We start from the raw sequence: 17,767 nt of genomic DNA, 5'->3' as shown, positions 1-17,767 counted from the left end.
AATATTATGGTAGAGGGTGTGGAGAAGGAAAGTTGCTTTGCTTGTGGCCCTCAGGCAGGAGAGAGAGAACAAGAGAGGGACCAGGGATCAGATATAGTCCCCAAGTCCATGCCCCTAGAGACCTCCACCCATGCTCTACCTGCCCACAATTACCACTTAGTGGTCCATTCAAATCATGAATCTATCAGATGATCTACTGATTATGTTGAAGCTCTCATGATCTAATCATTTCACCTCTGAACATTCCTGCATTGCCTAACACATGAACTTTTCAGGGAACATTTAAGTTTCAAACCATAACACCCTATCTTTTGGATAAGATGTACAGATTTCTTCATAATGACACTGGACAAGGCATCAATCAGTACCTCTGAGAAAAGGTATTACACATGCAAAAGGGACCAAATAATTTTTATCTCTACTGTTGTTTAGGGAAGGAAGTGCCCTGGCCAACAGATACATTTCAGTATTCTAGTCTTTATAGTTTTGGTATACTCAACAGGCTACCATTTTGATCACCTAACTTACCAGCTTTGCTTATAACTGAACTGGATGGAAAAGATACATGGGTGAAGAGGTGATAGTAGAGGTAGAGCTTGAAATTTTAGATATGATGGCAAAGGAAAGAGTTCACTTAAATCAAGACCTGAAGAAAGAAAGACAGTAGAATTAATCAGTCATAACTTTCCTATCCTTGTATTTGAATACACAACCAGGGTAACTCCACATCACGTAACCCACAAGAGTGGGATCCTAAATAGAATAAATCATACTCTATGCATGTATAATGTGCCAGAATACATTCTACTGTCATATATAACTAAAATGAACAAAAAAAAAAAAAAAAAAAAAAAAAAAAAGACCTCCTTAACAGGCTAAATAAGCAATGAATGAATTTCTAGGAAAGTGTTCCAGGAAGAGGAAAGAGCAAATATAAAGGCCATGAGGTAGGTTGGAAGAGGTATACGGCTTTGTGATGCATAGTTATTGAAGGGTTTTGAACAGAAGACTAATGTGATTTGATTTTCCTTTTCTTTTTTTCAGTGGTGCTGGGGAATTGAACCCAGGGACTCATGTATGGCAAGCACTCCGCCACTGAGCCACATCCCCAGACCTCGTTTTCCTTTTAATAATCATTCTGTTATATATACTAAATATTAGAGGTAGTGATAATTACAATGAAGAAATCAGTGTCAAGATTTCTAAGCTTTTAAATTTCAGTAGAGTTGGGGCACTATTATCTGAAGCCCCATGTCAAAAATTGGAAGTAAGAAGAATTTAACTTAGCATTTTATACACATACAACTTAAAATACTTTATACTGACAGATTATCTAAAATATTTTTCATTTTTCCTCCTATAATTCTGTTTTCGAGTTATACATTTAGATAATCCTTGTAGATGGAGTTAAGTAGACGTTTTAGAGATTAAACTGTTTCACAGCTGAATTAGAATTTTAAAATGCCTGATTTTATTTTCTCTTGAAGGTAATTATAGTTATGCTGTCACATACACAATATTTTTATATGCATTTGAGTGCTTTTGCTGTCATATATCATTCAAAATGCTTTCCACATTTCCACATACAAAATGTTTATTACACTTAATATTCTGAACAATCCTATAAAAGAAGTATCACTATTACCCCCATTTTAATAGATAAGGAATTGAAACTTGAGAGATTAAGTAATGCCAAAGATCACAAGAGACCATATACCATCTCTGGATCTTGATAGGCTAGAAATTAACATGTAATAGAAGAGTTCTTTATATGGGTATATACCAGCTATTCCAGGAAAGGCTCAATTGAAAATTGGTAATTGGTAAAATAAAATTAGCTGACAGTTAAGTTCCTAGACAGAAAAATAGGTATCAAATAAAAAGATCTTTGGCAAGTTTAGGAAAACCCTATGGACAGCATACTTTTAAGAGTGTATTGAACTATTTATTGTTTCTCACCATTTTGTAAAGTATCTCAGAAGTCATTAGGGGAGAATGGCTATGATATTGAAGGGAAAAATACCTAGTAGGGCTTTTTGTTTCTTCCCCCATTCATCTAGTTTTTTATTCATCTATTATATGTATGTATGTGTATGTATCTATCTATCTATCTATATATATATATGTACAAATATATATATATATATTTTTTTTTGGATGGGGAATTGAACCTGGGCATTTTATCTTTCTGAACCATATCCCCAGTACTTTTTATTTTTTTATTTTGAGACTGGATCTCTTTGAGTTTCCAAGGCTGCCCTCAAGCTTCAATCCTCCTGCCTCAGCCTTCTGAGTCACTATGATTATAGGCATACACCACTGTGCTCAACCATGGAATTTAATTATATATATATAATAATTAAATATATATATAAATATATATATATAAAATTTAAGTAATGGACAGATTCTCATTTAAAAGGAAAGATGGAAAAATATTGCATTATGTTTGGTGTTAATAGCCACTATATGTCTTCTAATTTTCCTTACTTTAATTCCATGCTGAAACATTCATATTATCTTTTAGTTTTTCTGGGTAGAATCTTATAAGGGTCACATTTACCAGAAAATTGAAATGTCTGATTATAGTATTTGTTCCTTACTGAAATAATTAAATTGGCAGTATATGTTTATTGATACATACCTAAACCTCTTAGCAACATAAGACTTAGTCCCTGTCTATCTGGGACACTGACAAGATCTAGTTTCTGTATTTGCAAAGCAGTGTTTTCATTCCTTGGACCGTGGGGACTTTCCCAAAATCATGACTATGGTAGGTTCTGAATATATAGCCAGTTAGCCTTCTGTAATATCTCTGTCCTCACTGGTGTTAACTTGCACAGTCATGAATATCTCAAGTAGTCCATCAGGGAATGGCTCAACCATAGTGGGGCTAAATTCAGTATTCTTAAGATTGAACAAATATCATCATTTATTTTTAACTAACTTTCATGATATAATACTAATTGAACAAATCATCTGCTTGATCAAGCTGTATGTTGTACTGCCAAGTAATTTCATTGCCATTTTACTTAACCAAGCTATAATGACAAGACTGAGAGCCAGCCCTTTTTCCTTTTAAATCTTTTCTTTGTGTAAAAGTAATGCCAGTATCAAACACTTAGAAAACATAGAAGAATCTGAAAAAGAAAAATCACTTGTAATTCCAACACTAAGAGACAAACTTTCTTTGCATTTTGATTAAATTTATTAGTATTTTTTACTTAAAAAACTTTAAAAATTCTTTCAAATAATTATACATTCATGGACGCTTGTAAAAACAGTACAGAGGGTCTGTATATGCTACCTCCAGTTTCCCTCAATGATAAGATCTTACATAGCTGTAGCAAGATATATGCAAAAGCAGGAAATTGACAGTAGTACTATTTACAGACTTTAATTCAGATTCTGCCAATTCTAACATAGTCTCTGTGTGTGTGCATATGTGTATAGTTCTGTGCAGTTTCATCATTTGCTTAGATTCATGTAACCACCATCATGGTCAAAATATAGAAGATTCCTTTTGCTGCCCTTCTGTAGTCATAGCCATCATCTTTCTGTTGGCATACTCTAAATTCTGACCTCTGAACCACTCATCTGTTCTCCACTTCTATAATTTTTTCATTTTGAAGATGTTATAGGAGAATCATACCTTATATATGCTTTTGAGATTGGCTTTTTTCTATTAGCATAATTTCCTTGCGATCCATCTAGTTGTTGAATATGTCGATAATTTGTTCACTTTTATTGCTAAATAATATTCCAGGTGTGTTTAGCATTCACAAACTGAAGGACATTTTGATTATTTTCAGTTTGAGTTTTTTGTGATGATGCCATTATAAATATATGTGTGCTTTAATTTTGTATGGACATTTGTTTTCAGAATTTCATTCTCAGTATTCAGTAAACAAATGTTTATTTGGTTTCAAGAGTCATGTGCTCAGTCTTGGAATATAATTGTGTGTAAAAGAATCTGTATTCTCTTGGGTGTATAGTTTAGTGGGAGAGATAGTCTTTAATCACATGTGCATCTACAGGTACAAACCACAGTGCTATTGAGGCAACAGTATGATTGGGGTCACATTGTACATATATTTTAGTTACCCCCTTATTTTCTTTCTAAGTGTCAAATTAAATTTCTGAACTTTGGAAACATTTTTTTTTAATGCTTGTATAATATTCTATCATGAAGTCAACATTTGGCAATTTTAGTCCAAAATAATCTATCAATCAGAGGTCTACTTGAGACCAGAAACTACTTTAGTATTTCAGCAGATTTCAGGAGATTATTCAGGAGATTATTATTTCAGGAGATAATAATAACTTCAGGAGATTATTATTAAATAGATGGAGGAAAATGAAAGAATAAAAGAAAAACACTGAGGTAATATAGAGCCAGTTAACTATAAGGATCATTTATTTTTTAGGTTAGGGGAACAAAGGGAAACAACTTTTCGGAACCTAGAAGTTTGGAAGGGAGAGCCTTGTAGAATAGGGACTCACTCAGTGCACTGAAGAAAAGGTACTGCCTGCTGGTACTAGGACCAGTATCTCAGGAACCTCCTGAAATGAGACTTAATCCTCTGAGTTGAAAGAGCTGCCTGGCCAGTGAGTACTTCTAAAAATCCAGAAGTACTAAAGAATTGAGGCTCAGATAGAGAAGGACAAATTCATCTGCTGTTACCAGCAGAGCTATAGAGGAAATGCGCTCTGCAGTTTCATCTCAGACATTTAGAAGGTGGAATATACACAGTATAATTGGTACTAACAGTCTCAGTAGTCTGAAAGGGAGAATATTGTGGAGCTTACCTCACATATGTAAGAAGTGACACAGTGAATCCCACCATCATGTACCTCCACAAGAATGGGATCCTAACTGGAATAAGATATAGTCCATGCTTGTATAATTATATAAAAATGAATTCTGTCAAGTATAACTAAAAAGAAATGATAAATTTAAAAAATAATTAATTTAAATGTAAAAACAAAACTTTCTTACATAAAAAGTTTATATGCAAAAACAAATCCAAAAAACTATATACCAACATATACAATTTTGGGAACACAAACACTTAACCACTGGTGTAATTATGATGTCAACCCCTTTCTAGAATAGCTTGACATGTATCAAATTCTCAACTGCTTAACGTCTGTTTTCTATTAAATTTGTGAAATTCCCATTTGATGTCAGTCCACACATTATAGTATTTGAACCCCTTCTCCCCCCAGGAATAAGTGACCTTTGAATAGGTGGTACCTCTGAAGTAGCTAGATGAAGCTGGTATAGAGTTCTAAAATGGTATATAGAGTTCTAAAAGAGTTTGGAGAGTGGAAATAATGGCCACTGTCAGGGCTAAGAAGTTTTGCTGGGCAAATGCTGATTTTAAAAAGTGTGCAAACAAAATCAAAAGTCTGTCTTCTTCCTGTCTTCTGGTCTCTAGCTAGTGCCCCACATTGGCAGACCCTAACAAAGGAGAAAGATAGTTTGCAGAATATTGATTTCAGTAGCACAAAACAGTATAGAAAGGTGTATTAAAGATAAGCGTCATACTTATCATTCAAAGTTTCCTTGCTTTTGAGTATTCCCTGCTGTATGAGTAAAATGTATCCCACGTATAATTTATGAAGGCCAGATACTTAATTTCCTCTCCCATCCCACCATCCCTATATATATATGGTCAACTCCCTTTAGCATATGAGAATGCGAATTAGCCATTTAGAGTGCTGTTCTGTTGTCTTCTCTCTTTCCTGATTTCCCTCTCCAGCTTTACTTTGATTCTACAACAAAGAAACAGAGACTGGAAGTTTTTCTTCCAGTCTGTACTGGCACAGTAGCATCCAGTTTCTATCAGCAGCAGTGCCAGTACTGACTTCCTTTGTCCAGAGGGGGAAGCAGCTTTATCCATACAAATGTATGATACCTGTAGGTGGGATTTTGTCACCTAATCTCCCCTGGCTCCTTTCTCTTTTCTAATTTCAGTTCTTCAGATTTCTTAGCTATAAGAGCTGCCTGATACTTTTTAAATAAATTTCTTAAGTGAACAAGAGTCAGTTTCTGTTGATTGTAATTTAGAACACTGATTCATGTTGTCTCAATCTGATAGGATTTATTTAACTGTCTTGTTGGGCATAGAAATTTTAGTACTTTGTAAGTAAGAGTTAGGTGCTAAACTGAGATAATTGTAAGTGTTTGGTCTTCATTAGTATTTAGCAGTATATTTGAAAACTGGATAGAATTAAAGTCAAATCTCAACAGAAAAAAAAAAAAAAGAAAAAGCTGCCAAATTGGATGTGGTTGTGCATGCCTGTAATCCCAGTGACTCAGGAGGCCGAGAATCAGCTAGTTTGAAGCTGGCTTCAGCAACTTAGCAAGATTCTATCTCAAAATAAAAAATCAAAAGCGCTGGGGTTGTAGCTCATTGGTAAAGCACCTCCCCATCCCCACACCCTTCCCGCCCCACCCTAGTCCAGTCCCCAGTGTTTTGAGAAGAAAAGAGAAAGAGAAAAAAACAACTGACCATCTTTCTGACTGAACCTGGGATAATTACCTGTTACAATCAAGGGTGCTATAAAATGAGGTAGGGACCTCAAAAGAGGGGAGAGCCAGGAAAGAGGAACCCCAAATTCTGAGTTTAAAACTTTGCCCAGTCTCCCTGACTTGAGGGCAGTAACTGTGTGAGAAGGCCAGATTGAAAGTAATCTGAACTGAGATCCTAGTTGTTGTCTGTTAAACATGTGACAGACTTGACAATTTGATTCTAAGCAAGTTAATTGCCAGCAAAACAAAAGAAATATTTTTCAGAGTAATATAATAGACTCCAGAGTTCACAGTCTAACATTGTCTTCCTGAGAAATGCCTCTGCTTCTGTCTTCTGTTGCGTTCTTCTTCTCCCAAATCTTGGTTGCCTCTTTTCCCTTTTTGTTACTCCATTGTTCTGGTGAAACACATCTTCCAGTTCTGAAAGGTAAATTTTTCTTCACAGTTTAAAACTTTCATAGTGATAAGGTGCCCTCAAGTATCATTAACTCATGCCCACCTCCCTTTTTTTTTTTTTTATTTTTGATTAGTTTTCCCATAGACTATTCTTACAGAGGGTTTTAGAAGGAGTAAGTATTGGTCCTAGCCTTCTGGAAGTCAAGAAAGAGATCGGAATACTTTATCTACTTTACTGCTGTCTTTAAAGAGCCCACCCTCTGCTGTGTAGGAATTCATGATTTAATCTTGTAGCGGAGAAGAGAGTGGAGCTTCTGGTTATTTATTGCGTAGCCTTAAGTGGATAGTCATCAATGCTTGGGATGGGCATGTGGAATTCCAGGAACCTCTTTGCATCTTTTAATGTCTCAATCAGTTTTATTTTCAACTCCACCCATGTCTTTACCCTTAGGACCAGGTTCCCTCCCTTCTCTAGCGTTGCATACAATTTGACTTGATTCTTTGTGTTCTTTTCCCTTGTAGATATTTAATTTTCAGCTTTCTCAGACCTACCAAGTCAATTACTACATTCCATTACTTTCTTTCATATTTTTATTAGTGTATTTATGCCTCTTTTGTTCCCAGAAGGTTATTTTGGTAGATAGTAGATGTAAGAACCATACATTCATTTCACCTTTTGGAATATTTTTTTTGTCTTTAACAATGAATACTGACATCAGATAACATGAGACCTACCTCTTATAGATGACTTTCTTCTGTAGCATGTGTTCTCGGTGGTAGTGACACCTTGGTTATTAGGGGAGTAAAACTTTAGCTATTACAGTGGTTTGTTAAAAAAAAAAAAAAAAACAAAAACAAAAAAACTGGCAGATAAAATCCTATTCCAGGAGGGAGAGTCTGTGGGAATAATGTGAAATATCTGAGAAATAGTGACTAGCACTTCCTTTATTTTCTTTACAGAATGTCTTTGTATTGATCTTTCTGGGTCTGTTTTTCCTGGTTATAGTGTACTTTTCTGTTAAATGTGTTGCATTCTCATCTTTGAAAATACCATTTAAAGTATTTGCTTTCTCTGTTGTCTACTCCTTTGCCAAGTATTGCTTAATGGGACACTTTCTGAGAAATGTGTCATTAGGTACTTTCATAGTTGTATGAATATTCCGGTGTAGTTACATAAATCTTGATGGTATAGGTCACTCAGTGTGGCCTCTGATGCTGTGTAGACTGCTGGTAATGTAACAATGGCATACCTTTTTACAGTAATTTTTTTTTTTTTTAAGTAAGTAGTTGGAGTGCTCCAGAAAATAAATACAGTACAGTAAATGCTTAAACTAGTAACAAAGCTTATGTTACTAGTTTATTATAGTCCCATATTATCTTGCCAAATATATGTACTGTACATAATTGTTATCTTCAATTTATTCTCTTGAACACATGCTGTTACCAGATCTGTCATTTCCTTTGCCCTACTTCTCATTTTTTTACTTTGTTTAGATTTAAGACTCTTTGTTCACAAACTTTTTATATATTTTGATCAATAGTGCATATGTATCTTTTTAGGTACCTATTTTGCAGATTGATGATAGAACTGGTTCTTTGCATGCATAAAAAAGTGTTTGCTGGAATTAGTAAATTATGAACTTTTTTTCTAAAGCTTTAATGAGGATATTGAACACAATACAGAAACATTTTGAGAAATAAGGGATGGAAATATAATAAGAAAGATCACGGAGTAAAAGTTTAAAAACCTCTGGGCTAACTTAAAACAATAGACTGAGGTAGAATGCTTTCCTAACATGTTTGAGAGTCCCAGGTTAGAGCCCAGCACTGCAAAATATTAATTAATTAAAATTTTTAAAAAATAAAAAAAAAACACTCATCATTTTTAATTTCTTTACTTGGTTCTTTTTTTTTTTTTTTTTTTTTGCGGTGCTGGGGATTGAACCCAGGGCCTTGTGCTTGTGAGGCGAGCGAGCACTCTACCAACTGAGCTATCTCCCCAGCCCCTTGGTTCTTAATGTAGCATTACATTTCATTTCCTCCAAGGAGTTTTTCTCAGTATATAGCACAGAGTTAAATTTATAGCCATTATTTTCTTTGTGAATGTTCAACATTGTCTTATGTCCTTTGGTATTTGTACTTACTGAAGCAGGGTATGCATTATCTTGTTTTTCTCTTTTACTTCTTTGTAGCCTACTTTCTCACCCACTATAGTGCTGTGAGGCACAGCATATAGTAAGTCAGGCAGTGTTTTACTTGTTTGCATGTTTAGACAATTAGAACCATGATTTGTTGTCTTAAAAGAAAAATCATTTCATAGGCAAAAGAACATTGTGGAAAGATTGATGTTGTTAAAGGAGGTAAAGCATAAACAATAATCCCCGAAGGTACAATTCTGTAGACTATGTTCAACAAATAAGTTAGTTATTACCCTGACCAGAGAGGATTCTCTCCCCTTTAAGGATAGAATTGCTCACAGGAAAGGAATTTGATTCTACTATACTTAGTAGAAGAGGTGGTAAATTTGGTGCAGTCCTATCATATTCAAATTCATTTTTTTGAGGGCAAAACAAGAATATAAAACACTTATTTTACACATTCATATGAAGAGTCTAAAGCAAAATCAAAAGTTGACATTTTCACTAGATGCATCTACTGTGGTGCAGAGAGTTTCCTCTGGCTTTCTCACATACGTCTCTTAATGTTCATTTTATTTTTGATCTTCTTTGGAAGCTTTTCTGGCTATCACTGTCAAAGACTTGTAAAAGCCTAGCATTTAATTTTAGACACTTGGGAGGAAATATTAACACTATTTTATCCTGTTGTGTTAAATTTTATAAAATTTAATGAAATAAAGTTATTCATAATGGGAATTTACTTCTGAATAATGGAGTAAGGAAAAAAATAGTAAATGTCTTTCTGAAACTTACTTTTTGTCCATTTAAAAAATTGTGCTTTTGGTGCTATTCCTACAAGTTAAGCTAACTTGAAGTATTTGGTGAACAATGTTAACTCTGTTTTTTAAATAGATGTTCATGGTGTATATGTCACCTTATTTGTAGGAGTTATGAATGAAACTTGGACTTGGTAACTATGACATGTTTTCTGTTTTCTGAGACATCTACAAAGAAGTTATTTGAGTAGAAAAATTAAAAAATAACAAGTCTCCCAGTAGCACAGAATGAGCATGCTCATGTTAACTAAGAATATAGTTAACTTTGCTTTTCATTTTCTTCTTTTTCTCCACAGCCTCATGATTTTGATGAATGTCGATTTGATATTAGTGTAAATGATAGTGTTTGGTATCTTCGTGCTCAGGACCCAGATCATAGACAGCAGTGGATAGATGCCATAGAACAGCACAAGGTGAGATCTCTGATGTTTATTGTTTTTGGAGGGTTAGTCCTGGTGATAACTTCTTTAAAGCAGTCTTGATATGTTATTATTGAAAAATTGAGCATTATATGAATTATAAAGACTAAAGCAGTACAGAAGTAAATTTTTGAAATAATTTAATTTCTGATATTTGATTTACACTAAGGTATTGTTAGAATGAATATTTTTCATTGTTGGTTGAAACAAAAATATACTTTTTCATTAAGTATACCTTAATTTTTATGTTGGGATTGGCTTTATGATAAATACCTTTTAAAATGTCTAAGTAAAAAGGATTTGAAATAACATAAGATTGTAAAATCCTAATACTTAACAACTTCAAAGTTAATTTTTATAGTCACCTTACAACCATTTGGGTAAATTCTTAGTGCAAACATTTGAACATTATTAAATCTTTATAAATATGAAGCTATCTAATGATAAACATACAAAAAGTTTTTCTGATATAAATATCACATTCTTATACACATTCTTATAATTTAAAATCAGTCTTTGACTTCTGCTGTTAGTAAATGATAAATAGATTAAAACATGTTGATATTAATAAATTTGCCTTACTAATTCAGTAATATTATAAAACAAGATATAGGTAAAGTTCTAAAATCACCATGCCATTCTTGTGTGTGACTAAAGAGAACTTTATGCCTGTTCATATTCTTGCCTGTACTTGCTCATATGAGTTTCACAGACTTGTAGTTGAAACACCTGTTTTGGTTATTTTTATCAGTCACAGCACATACATACTACAAAACAAGAAAAACCTGTCTGATCTGAAATGCCATATGCACATTCTTCTTGATATTGATCATTTGTTAGCTTTTCTTTCTTGATTTATTATGAGTTTCCCTCAGCATAATGAAAACTTTACTGATGAACTTTTTTTTTAAACTTTGGTACTATATTGATTTAAAATATTTTCTAAGTCTTAATAATCTTGGTATTATTACTATAGGAAAGAGTCTAAACATGGAAAAATTAGAATCAGTTTTATATTATTTAAAAGAGATAATGAAGTCAGGATTACAGAATCTCAGTGATTTGGAGCCAGGCTGACCTGGATGGAAACTTTAGCTTCTGCCATTTGTGACATTGGGCATGGAATTAACCTCTTAGTGTGTATTCTCAGCTCTCAGCGTTGTAACTTTATACTCAAAGTTATAGTAAGGAATAAATAACATATAAAGTAAAGTTATTTACCAAAGTTACTATATATCCCCATTTATGGCATGGTGGGAAAAGGAAGGGTATTGAAGTCAAACTAAATTCAGTAAATTATACCATGTTGTTCCTGGAAGAAGTGTTTTACATTTAGTGAGAGTAGCTAAATGTACATATAAGTAAAGTAGACTATTTCCATTTATTTATCAGAGCCAGTCCTCTTGTCGTTAATTAAAGATGTTATTAAGTAGAACTCATTTCTGTATTTTTACCAGAGATGACCTTTTGAAGGCTTAATCAGTTAATTTAGATTTTAGGACTAGTTTTTTGTGTTTTAATTAAGTCATTTTTATTTTGCTTACCTTCCACAGTAAAGTCCAACCAGAATTCCTTTGTAAAAGTTCCCATTTTTATTTTCTCTCTTGATTAAAGATGAATGAATGCATGAAGCATATGTTTCTTTCATATATTGTTGATTTTTTTTTTTGTCCCATTGAAAATTGGGTAGATAAAATCTTTGGGTCTCTCTCAGAATAATGGGACTTAAGCTAAGATTACACATTTTGGGTGATTTTAAGTTCTTGGAAGGATTCAACTACATGTTTGCAAATTCATTGCACATACTTTCCCTTTCTTATTTCTAGAGTTTGTTGATTCATAGACAAAGAAATTATTATTATTTATTTAATGCACAAAAGTAAAATATGTGATATATGCCAACAAAGCAGCACATCAGTGATTTTTTAAGTAGAATATAAACTCTGAAAATAATATTCAGCTAACACAGGTAGAAATTTCCAATGCTGTCACCAGATATAATCAGCAAAGTGTTCTTATTTTTTTTTTCTTTTTACCCAGGGGTAGGGAGATAGATGCTTCCTGATTCATTCTTCAGTATCATTAATGAATATTGAGTTTTGAATCTAAATTGAGTAATTTTACCATGTAAGCATGCATCTTAATGCATGTTGTCTTAATCTTCACTATTGCTATCAAATTGTTAAGATGTGATAATGATAGGATCTACTTTTTTAGTATAACAAAATAGTCATTATACTAAGTGCAATATGAGTTTTATTTTCTCTCTGGCATCTTGAAAAGTATGGAAAGTATAGTTTTACAGAAGAGGAGATAGGTTTAGATTAAAATTAAGCACCTTGCCTGAGACTATACTGTCTTTAGTTCATGGTGTGTTAGGATTTAGTTTTGTGTTAATTCTCTTTTCTAACAGTTGTTAGAAAACACTTTTGTAAGTCACTTCTGAGTGTATCATCTGAGACTCCTGCCTACATATAAAAGATAAATATGAGTTCATCTTTCTGCTTATGGATTGTCAAAAAGGGCAGTAATGTTATATTGGTTAGTGCTTCAGTATTAGATTCTGGAGTCTGGCAAATATGGATTTGAATACTGGAATTACTATGTACTAGCCGTGTGACCTTGATAAGTTAATTATAGGAGGAAAGGTCAATATGACATATATGTTACCACCCCTCATCCCCAAACAAAAACAAACAAAACAACCCAGTCATAATAAACAAAGACTTGTACTTCACAGCTAGCCTGGGCTCCCATAATTCCAGCTTATTCAGTTCCAATTTGCAGTTAACATCCTCAGTATACTCGCTGCCCTTAGGATAGCTCGACAGAACATTTGGAATGGTAGACTTATCTTTTTCTGTTCTGTTATTGGATAGGCATTCAGAATTGTTTTTTTCTTCTTCCTTCTTTTTCCCCTGTTTGTCAGAATTTCCATGACAGGTTTTAGTAATTTTCAAAAATCTAAGAGATTGACACCTCTGTTTGCTATGTCCAGGGTGTCTGTCATCTTCTGAGCCCTCCTTCAGACTCTGTCTTGAAAAGGAAGACCCAGACTTTGCTTCCATTTATCTCCAGTCTAACATCTCAGGATGTCACACTTTTCTGTCATAGTTAAATAATCTTATTCCTTGAGTTCTTTTCATTTTTAAAGCTTGTTCAAGGTTTTACCTTAAAATATTTATTTTTAATAAACTTAGAGTGTTTTATGAATATGAAAAAATTAAATTAAAAAAATCCTTCCATGCAACAACAACCAAAAAAAAAGAAGAAGAAGAGGTTGAAGAACCATTCTTTCCTTCCAGGAGGCCTTTATGTTTATTATAATAAGTTCTTTGTATTGATACATTTCACTTGCTTCACCCCCTCCACACACGTCATGCACAGAAAACAGAAGTTCTATCTTCAGAACATGTTCAGTAATAATGATGATGATAATAATGTTAGCTAATATTTTCGAGGATGAATGTATGCCTGATATGGTAATAAATACCTTATCTCATTTTATCTACACATTTATATAAACATTATCCTATCTTATAGGATAATAATTGAGGCACAAAAAGGTTAAGAAACTTGTTTAAGGCCAAACCAGTTAGTAAAGGAGCTAGCATTCACACTAGGTTTTCTAACTTGAGGACCAGGCTTTTGACAAGTACTTCTTCCCTTTTGTAAGAATGTATTCATATGAAATACATTTTATTAATTTAAATCATGGACTTCTTAAATCACAATATTCATGTATTTTTCTTATCTATGGTGTTATTTTAGATTGCAAGCTCCTTAAAGACTTAGACATCATTAATAAGGAATTAGCAAAGCATTGGTCACACAAAATTTGCAGTTGAAAATAATACACACTATTTTAAAACATTTTATGGGGAAATTACTTAAAGGCTTTTCTCCCCTTTTAAATGTTTACTGACAAATACATTAGGGGTTTATACTCTTCCTAGCTCTGTTGATTTTTTTTTCTCCTTGGTATTTATTCCAGAATGACTTGTTCTTTGTAAGAAAAGTCTTAGATGATTCTATAACTCATATTTTATCCATATATCAGATATCGCATAATTTAGTGTGATATTAAAGAGTAACCCCTGCAGGAGAAAAGTATTCTTAAGGTTATTCTGAAATTCAGAGATTCTTTGTCAGTTTAATACATGGAAAACGGTATATGTACACTAGAACCATAGTTTTATTATGAAATTATGTGCTGACTTTTTCAAGTAGGCTCCATTAATATTCTGCATTTCTCCTATGTCCTGAGACAACACTAAGTAAATTATTTTCGAAGATGGGATTTTGTTTTGGTTTTTTAAAATCTCTTGGCCATCTGCCATGTTACCATTCAAATGAGATGGTATATGTAAACATTCTTAATAAAATAAAATCTGTATTAATGTTAAGATGATTGTTTTTTATTTGGCTTAAATGATCATTTTTTAAAAATAAAGCTTGCATATATATTATCAAAAGACCTATCTACTCATTTCCTAACTAGTTCATCAATGAAATGCGATAAATCATCTGTAGATGGTGTTATTTTAAAAAAAAAAACTTAAGATCATTCCTAGAATTTTCTGTCATTAGAGTACATAAGATGTTGATTTGACAGTTTCTGTTTATTATGAAAGAAGTATGCTCTCCCACCCCAACTCCCCATAAAAACAAACAAATAGGCTTTCCTGGTACTAGCACATTTAAGAATCTTCTTGAAAAAGTTAAGTTTTGGGGCTCTGACATAGTTTGTGGTAATCACAGTATTTCTTTCTTTTCATATGGGAGCAGCCTTAGCACATCCCAAAATTTTGGTAATCATGGACCACTCAGACTTTCTTCACATTCTGAAAATTATCCAGGACATGAGGAATTATAGCAAAGTAAATAATTAGGGAGGAAGACTCCAAGAAGTAAATTTTACATAGATACTGATTTTCTGTAGTGGGAATCGACAGACCCTTGTTTCTCAATTTAAATTTGTGGATTTGTTTGTATTCATTTGTGAAGACCTAATTTATGTGTGAAGCATTATTGAATAGCTTTAAAGGAAAGATTTATTATCAGTCTGAGGAAATTATGTGGAAAACAGTTTTTTAAAGGAATTTATGCCTTTTACTCGAAGTGGAGTTTTTTTGGCAAAAAAAAATTCCCATGGCTTGAACCATCTATATGATGCTCAAAACTCCTAAGTGATGCCAAGACTCAAGGTCTTTTTTGGCATCACTCCTAAGTGATGCCAAGACTCAAGCACTGTCACTGTGCTGGGCACAGTGGTAGACACCTGTAATCCCAGCGGCTTTTCACTCGGGAGTCTGAGGCAGTAGGATCAAAAGTTGAAAGCCAGCCTCAGTAAAACTACAAGACTCTAAGCAGTTCAATGAGACCCTGTCTCTAAATAAAATACAAAAAAGGGCAGGGGATGTGGCTCAGTGGTTGAGTGTCTCTGAGTACAATCCCTGTTACCACCCCCGACCAAAAAAAAAAAAAACCTATGTTGCTGGGACTGGTAATATAACTCAGTGATAGAGGTTTAATCACTACACTGCCAATAAAAAAGAAGAAATAGTTTTAGTTTGTAGTATTGAGGTTTAATCCCTACACTGCCAATAAAAAAGAAGAAATAGTTTTAGTTTGTAGTATTGAATTTTCTCCATGCTTTCTCTGGATCAGCTTGACTTTGCTGTAATTTTTCTAATTTTAGGAGCAATTTTTTCTTGACACCTTGGACTTCTTTTGTCTTAAATTTGACATCATCTTAGGAAACTATTTTAAAATAGCTAAGTATTTGTTCTCCAGAACCAGGACCACGGTAGGGTAAGGAGCTAGATAGCAAAATTACCTGTTACTACTTAGCAATTTTTAAATATCAAGGACATGTAAAGTCATATTGTCTGTGTGTGTGTGCCAGTTTTAATCAACTATAATAGTAGAAAATTTTCTTAACCACTACATGGATGCTTCTATATTTGCCTACATTATAAATTATAACCATATAAACGTAACCTTGAATTCAAATCTGGTTTAATTGGTCAAAGCTTAAAAATGCAAATATAAAGCCCAGTACAATGGCACATACCTATAATCTTAGCTACTTAGGAGGCTTAGGGAGGAAGAAAGATCTCAAGTTCTAGCTCATCCTGGACAAGTTAGTGAGACTTTGGGTTGGAATAAAAATAAAAAGGGCTGTAACTGTAGCTAAGTGGCACAGTATTTGCCTAGCATGCATGATTCCCTGGCTTTGATTACCTCCCTCCAAGTACTGGGGGGGGAATGCAAATATAATTTTTTTTTTTTATAAATTTTTTTAACTATCATTTTTAAAGCACACTTTATATGAGTAATTTCATGAGTATATTAAAACTTATCCACTTACTATTTACATAATATGATGATGGTGGAAGAAAAAAGTTAAAGTCTATTTTACCTCCCATTTAAGGGTTTTAAATTTTGAGGGAAGGGCAAATATAGTAGCTGCCAGAATAGTTAGAGCCCTACCATTTTCTCAGATAAGTTGTTGAAAATTAGTACGTAGGATCACAACTGACCTAAGTACAAAAAACCTTATTTTGTCACTTGATGTTTTGCTCTTTAAAGTCAGTAATTTGTTTTCTTTTTAATAGTGGGAGTTAATCACTAAATTGTATGTAGCAATCCATGTCACATTGTTAGTAAATGATTTTTTCTTTTTTCTGTTTTTTTTTTTTTTTTTTTTTTTTTGAACAAGGTAGATCATTTCACACTATTAGCCCTGTTGAAAGTAATGAAATCAAGAAGGAAAACAAGATGCCCTGCCTCTTTAGTATTTGTAGTGTTCTGGAATAAAATAATTGAACTCTCAAGGGCTTATAGAGGAACTTTATATTTATTTTTTATTTGTATTTGTCAGTTTTCATTGCCTGCTATTTTTGAGAGATGGATTCATCTGAACCAACATCTACAATTTGAACTTTTCTTACCTAAATGCTTAATAAAGTAAATCATCTTAGTGGGAACAAGGATCAGTAATTTGTGGAGTTTTCAGCTAGGCTCTTCTCTCTAGAAAAGGTGGTTATCTTTTATCAAGTTGTCAAAAACATTTGGGAGTATTTTATACTGAACAGTAAGGAAAGACAATATTTAGACAACTAACCGATATATACCATATAGTCAGTTGAAGGGATATAACTTGACAAATTTTATTTCTTGCCAGGGAATTTCTCAGAAATCAGTATAATGAGTTTAGAAAACTCATTCAAGGGGGTGGGAGGGAGTAGGCCAGGGTTTGGGGATATAACTCCGTGTTTAAGTACTTGTCTAACATGTTACAGAGCCCTAGGTTCAATCCCTAGCACAGACTCAGGTCAGGGGAGAGAGCTAAAATATTTTAACTGGTAGATCCAAATAGATAATAAACATTTGAAAAAAATACCATACCATTGGTTATACCTGTAATGCAGATTTAAACCTTAGGGAGCTCTACCT

At 33.3% G+C, this 17,767-nt stretch overlaps 1 protein-coding gene and 1 long non-coding RNA gene across 4 annotated transcripts in view; both read left to right on the top strand.

The window, feature by feature from the left end:
• CERT1 (ceramide transporter 1) overlaps positions 1-17,767 on the top strand; it is a 107,190-nt gene that overhangs the window by 19,974 nt on the left and 69,449 nt on the right. For all 3 annotated transcript variants that reach the window (XM_079145210.1, XM_079145208.1, XM_079145209.1), the window contains exon 3: positions 10,184-10,300. In XM_079145210.1, the coding sequence (XP_079001336.1) occupies positions 10,184-10,300 (117 nt within the window). The remainder of the gene's footprint in view (positions 1-10,183; positions 10,301-17,767) is intronic.
• On the top strand, positions 15,564-17,017 carry LOC306663921. Its single transcript, XR_013764590.1, has 2 exons — positions 15,564-15,884; positions 15,937-17,017. It is a non-coding gene; the product is annotated as an uncharacterized lncRNA (long non-coding RNA).

Source organism: Sciurus vulgaris (assembly GCF_902686455.1).
Source record: "Sciurus vulgaris genome assembly, chromosome: 6".
NCBI classification, from domain to species: Eukaryota; Metazoa; Chordata; class Mammalia; order Rodentia; family Sciuridae; genus Sciurus; species Sciurus vulgaris.
The sequence above is the reverse complement of the archived record's forward strand: the minus strand, read 5'-3'. Positions and strand labels throughout refer to the sequence as shown.